The sequence below is a fragment of the Malus domestica genome, chromosome 03, assembly GCF_042453785.1.
Source record: "Malus domestica chromosome 03, GDT2T_hap1".
In the NCBI taxonomy this organism is placed as follows: domain Eukaryota; kingdom Viridiplantae; phylum Streptophyta; class Magnoliopsida; order Rosales; family Rosaceae; genus Malus; species Malus domestica.
In genome coordinates, this window is record NC_091663.1 from 36,237,218 (window position 1) to 36,243,610 (window position 6,393).

At 32.7% G+C, this 6,393-nt stretch overlaps 1 protein-coding gene across 1 annotated transcript; it reads right to left on the reverse strand.

Moving 5' to 3' along the window:
- On the reverse strand, nt 1-632 carry LOC103439070 (glutaredoxin-C11-like). Its single transcript, XM_008377623.4, has one exon. It carries the CDS (start codon nt 511-513, stop codon nt 205-207), a length of 309 nt encoding a protein of 102 aa, XP_008375845.1. The 5' UTR covers nt 514-632; the 3' UTR covers nt 1-204.
- Nucleotides 633-6,393: the final 5,761 nt, after the last annotated feature.

Sequence of the window (6,393 nt, forward strand, 5' to 3'; positions counted from 1 at the left end):
TGATCTAACTTCATTTCATATATATAGAACGTAGCCAGGGAAGTTACATACAAAGTAAAAGAAAAAGGGAAACTTAAACCTCAATACTCATTTTCTTTAAGCAATGGTATTGGGATTCTTTTCTGTGTATACTACTAGACTAATTAACAAGTCATAGATTAATCTTTTTGTGTGATAATATAAGCTACTAGCTAGCTTAGCTAGCTAGAACCAGATGGCTTTTGCATCTTTGAGCATTTGTTTTAGAGATCCATCGACATGGTACGATATGATATCTTTTGAGGAGCCAACATATTTTCCACCTATGAACACAGCAGGGAGAGCCGGATTGCAGCCAAGGTTCCTCAATGCCCACTCCATGTCCCTACCATTGGCGTATCGGTCAAGCTCATGAATAGCGGGGCTTGCACCGAGCTCGTAGAAAAGCGTCTTCACGCTGTGGCATATGCAGCATGAGCTCTTTGTGAAGATCACAGCAGCCTTCTCTGAAGCCAACTGTCTCACAGTCTCCATTAGTACTAATAATTGGTTTCCTTAGAGAACAAGTAACGCAGGTGAGCTACTGGAAATGATGATAGCCCTAAAGAAGAAAGCTAAGTAAGATTTGTGAGGCTTGGGGATGGTGGACTGTGGGTTCATTTGCGTGGGTATTTATATGAATGTGGGGGAGGATTGTTTAATCTAGAAACAGTTGACCAGAAAAAGGATAAGAAAGAGAAAGCACCTTTAAGATATTTGGATTGGATAAGAAAATGCCCCTTTGATGATTTGCATGGTGACTTGTTAAGATTTTAGAGGGACGATGTAACAATTCCCTTCTAATTATATTGATATTTTTCTTTACCTTACATCTTACTACATGCACATTGCTGCACGCAAATATAGGAATTTTATCACAAAAGCATCAGCGTCATAATTAGGAGAGATTTTTTAGTGCCGTCACACGATTTGATACACCACATGTTCCAATATAAATAGTGGATTATGTGTGTTAAAAGGTTAAAACTTAAAAATTAAAACTTTCCACCATTTGCATAAAAACACGTGGTGTACCATTCGTATTCCCGTCACAACAAAAAATTTCTTCATAATTAGGAGAGATTTTTCAGTATGACCGGCACACGAGGTGGTACACCACGTGTCACTTTACAAATGGTGGGATGTGTGTGTTAAAAAGTTAATAACTTAAAAAGTAAATCAATCACTTATATAAAAACACGTAGTGTACCATCTGTATTCTCGTCACAATTAAAAATTTCACCATAATTAGACCCAATTTACCAACTTTGCAACCCGAAATTCTTATATTCTTCAACCAACCCTACCATATGCTATAAAAAAATTATATTGTATGTAAAATATATATATATATATATATATATATATATATATATATATAATCACACAGTAATTATAATTTAGATCTCATAGAATGTCCGTACGATGAATATGGTCTCAAAAACTTGGAATAAGAACGATAGACATATATATATGTATGTATGTATGTATATTATATATATATAGATATATATTAACCGGAGTAGGATTCTCTCATTTCCTAATCTCTCTCACATTTCATCCCCTCCTATTTAAATGGTTGCGATTACGTCACGCCTACATCTTGTTTTGAATTTTTTTATATAAAAAATAAGATTAAAAAAAAAGTGTGAGAAAAGGGGATAGAAAGGGATAGCGGGGAGAAAATCCTACTCCTTATTAACCCACCATCACACTTTCGGTCCTGGTTGATAGCATCAGTGCATCAAGATACAGTACTGTAATATTAATAATAATATAAAGTATTTATATATAATAGAAATGGGGGACAACAAGCATGAACTTTATCAATAATTAAACACAGACGAGGATCCGGATTTTTTTTTGTAAGGAATCAATCAATCATGTTCATTTATTGTATATCGTGCAGTCATTTTTAGTTGAGTACTATTTATATTCAATTTTAAATAAAAAATTCAAAATAATTTCTAACCACACAATGTACAATGAACAAACACGATTGATTGATCATTCGGATCCCCATAAAGAGGATCCGAAGAGGATCCTATTCCAATATTAAACACAACATATTCACCAAGTAGGGAACCCATCTTTTTTGCAATTATTTTGCAAAGTCAGAGATCACTAGATAGGAATTTAGGCCATACATAACTAGAGAATTTTACATATTTGATATATTTTCCTGGACATCTTGACACTGTATATGCTGCTAAATTCTTCAACGAATGTGGCAATATGCCAATATAGCATGCGTAACGATAACACCACTATCATAGTAAACGAAAATGAAATCTACCATTTTTAATCCCTTATTGACTAAGGAACCCAACTCTTGATTTTAAGGAACCCAATTCTTGATTTTCTTCTTGTAGAATATATAGAGAGGTAAAAAGATACTGATGGATATAAGAGAATTCTAACTACAATGATTAACTTAAATTTTTTTGTTAATCAGTAATTACCAAAGTAATGTGTTCAACTATGTTGAGAATGTCTCACATAGATGAGATGACCTTGCATATGTTTATAAGTTGGGCTACTCTCCATATTACCAATTAGTTTAATGATAGATACCTAACTTCATGATTACAAAACACGCAAACAAATCGTATTGAGAATGAATTCTACATTGATAAAAACGAATATGCAACTCCCTCACCCCCTTTCCCATATCGCTCGACTGCATGCATGCATCAGTTTCGGTTCTTTTGTGATTATGGTAGTGTCCATGTACGTGGCTGATGTGGATGAAAAGAGTTTATCCAATAGAATTCCACTTTGTTCGAATGGTCCCTTCATGAAATTCAAGGAATATTTAGGGCTAGGAAGTTGTCGACTGAATAACTAACTTACATGACTGACCTTCAAAAATTATGATTTATGTTTTAGGATTTATACCTGTTGTACTGATATGCAAGCATTTCCCTATTTGTTAATCTTCAATTTTTATTCGTTTATATTCAATAATGCATGTATATACGCATGTCATTTATCACTTCCAATAATAAAACAATAAAATAAAAAATTATTATTAACACTTCAAAAATCTCTTTTGACACTCCAAAATTTTATATCATTAGAAAAAAAAAAATACAGTTATAAAAAAATGTATAATGAAAATTTTAAAATATTAATAACAGTTCATAAAAATAAAATGAAACTGAACTCCGAACCTCATTTTGTTTTGATAGATTATTATTCATCTGTTACGTGTTAGTAGGTCAACTGCCCTAGCACTGCAGTCTCATTCCAATGCAAAGTAATTATAATTTAGATCTCATAGAATGTCCGTACGATGAATAGGGTCTAAAAACTTGGAATAAGAACCATAGACATATATATATATATATCCTCATTTTTTTTTAAACATAGGAACACCTTCTTGAACGTTAGATTTGGCTTTAATGTAATTATGTGGTTGAGATTCTATGGTCTGTGATTTAATCTCAACCACAGAATTTCATTAAAGTCAAATCTAACGGTCAAGAAGATGTTCCTATTTTTTGAAAAAAAACCTTTCCCTTACGGGGCCTATATATATATATATATATATTTTGTATACATATATTAACCCACCAACATACTTTCGGTCCTGGTTGATAGCATCGGTGCATCAAGAAACAGGTACTGTAATATTAATAATAATATAAAGTATTTATATATAGTAGAAATTGAAAAGGGGGGCAACAAGCATGAACTTTATCAATAATTAAACACAGACGAGGATTCTCTTCGGATTATTTTTGTCGCACTTGGTGCGATGGCAAGTGCCTTCGCCCATGAGCGGTAGGTCTCGGGTTCGAGACTTGGGAGCAGCCTCTCCATAACTGGGGGTAAGGCTAGCCGACATTCACCTCTCCCAGACTCTGCGTAAAGCGAGAGCCTTGTGCACTGGGTACGACCTTTTTATTGTATATCGTGCGATCAATTTTCATTAAGTACTATTTATATTCAATTTAAAAAAAAAATTAAAATAATTTCTAACCGCACGATGTACGATGAATGAATATGATTGATTGATCATCCATATCCCTACAAAGAGAATCCGAAGAGGATCGTTTTCCAATATTAAACACAACATATTCACTAAGAAGGGAACCCATCTTTTTTGCAATTATTTTGCAAAGCCAGATATCACTAGATAGGAATTTAGGCCATATATAACTAGAGAATTTTACATATTTGATATATTTTCCTAGACACCTTGACATTGTATATGCTGCTAAATTCTTCAACGAACGTGGCAATATGCCAATATGGTATGCATCATAGTAAACGAAAATGAAATCTACCATTTTTAATTCCTTATTGACTAAGGAACCCAACTCTTGATTTTAAGGAACCCAATTCTTGGTTTTCTTCCTATATAATATATAGAGAGGTCAAAAGATATTGATGGATATAAGAGAATTCTGACTACAGTGATTAACTTTTTTTTTTGTTAATCAGTAGTTACCAAAGTAATGTGTTCAACTATGTTGAGAATGTCTCACATAGATGAGATGACCTTGTACATGCTTATAAGTTGGGTTACTCTTCATATTGCCAATTGATTTAATGGTAGATACCTAACTTCTTCATGATTACAGAATACTTAAAAAAACGTATTGAGAATGAATTCCACGTTGATAATAATGAATATCCAACTCCCTTACCCCTTTCCCATATCGCTCGACTGCATGCATGCATCAGTTTCGGTTCTTTTGTGATTATGGTAGTGTCCATGTACGTGGCTGATGTGGAAGAAAAGAGTTTATCCAATAGAATTCCACTTTGTTCGAATGGTCCCTTCATGAAATTCAAGGAATATTTAGGGCTAGGGAGTTGTCGACTGAGTAACTAACTTACATGACCGACCTTTCAAAAATTATGATTTATGTTTAGGATTTATACCTGTTGTACTGATATGCAAGCATTTCCCTATTTGTTAATCTTTAATTTTTATTCGTTTATATTGAATAATGCATGTACGCATGTCATTTATCACGTCTAATAATAAAATAATAAAAAAATGAATTTGTTATTAGCATTCCAAAAATCTTATTTATCATTCCAAACTTTTTATAATTAAAAAAAAATATACTTATAAAAAATGTAGAATGAAATTTTTAGAATACTAATAACAGTTTCTAAAAAAAAGTGAAACTGAACTCCGAGCATCATTTTTTTATTTTTTATAGATTATTATTCCTCTGTTACATGTTAGTAAGTCAACTGCCCTGGCACTGCAGTCTCATACCAATGCCAAGAGAAAAAATCTTTCATTTGAGGGTTGAAAATCAACTCGTAAATTTGAACTGTTCAAAAAAGAAAGATTTGAGCCGTTTAAGGATTTGGTTTTATGTAAAGTAAGCCAATAAAATAAGTTAATAAAAGTCACATCTAAATTTTGGAATCATCATCTTCAAACACAAAAATTTATAGAGGATCTCAATTTCTAAAATATTACGTTGGGAATATATGCATCTTCATGATTGTTCTGCATTGGAAAGAACCCTGATATTTAAAATCTGCGAATATGACACGTATCTCCTCCATATGCATACAAGAATAAAGATAAAAAAAATGAAACTTTAACGAAAAATATCCAGTACTGTTCACTTTAACGAAAAACCACATTTTAAAACTAAAAAGTCAATTCTGGTACTATTCATTTTACCTTTCATTTTGTCCTTATTATTAAAACTCAAAGTTTTCAAATTATTTTCATTAGTTTTTCTTAAAAAAAAAAGTCACATGCATGGTCATGCTTCATGATGCATGACATTAGCAATTCAGCATTGTCCTCATCAATCAACATGCATGATGGCACCACTGACAAAGGCATTTATATTTAGGATTCGACAGGGACAGGGGCGGCGTTGGTGGAGAAATTCTTGAGTTCGTGGTGAACACGAGATTGTCCGGCTGGCTCCTAATGGTCGATTCATTGGGGTTAGCATGGTCAGTTTGGTTTGAAAAATTATGGAAGTTTTAATAAAATATTTTCGGTACTGTTTATTTTTAATTAAAAATTACATTTATACATTTCTCTGGTACTATTCACTATATCTTTAAAAATAGCTTTTTAGTAAAAGATAAGTTTTTTTTAAAACTTTTTGTTAGTTTTCCTAAAAATTATTAAGGAGTGCCTTCGACAACTTGTTGGTCGTCTAGGTAGTAATCGATTCGTGCACATAAGGTGTTTGAAAAAATCTCGGTAGTGCCTTTGTCTGCGTTGACGTCGACATATATGGACATACTTTCTTGATGTATGTTGCTCAAGAGTTGTCTGCATCTGTCAATAGCCATGCAACATGGCTCTACAGATGATTATACCCGCCAACTGTTTGATAAAATATGAATATTGCTGTTTTTAAGTATCATCGGATGAAT

Excerpts from the sequence above, each read along its gene's own strand:
- LOC103439070 (XM_008377623.4), bottom strand. The coding sequence starts at position 513 with ATGGAGACTGTGAGACAGTTGGCTTCAGAGAAGGCTGCTGTGATCTTC.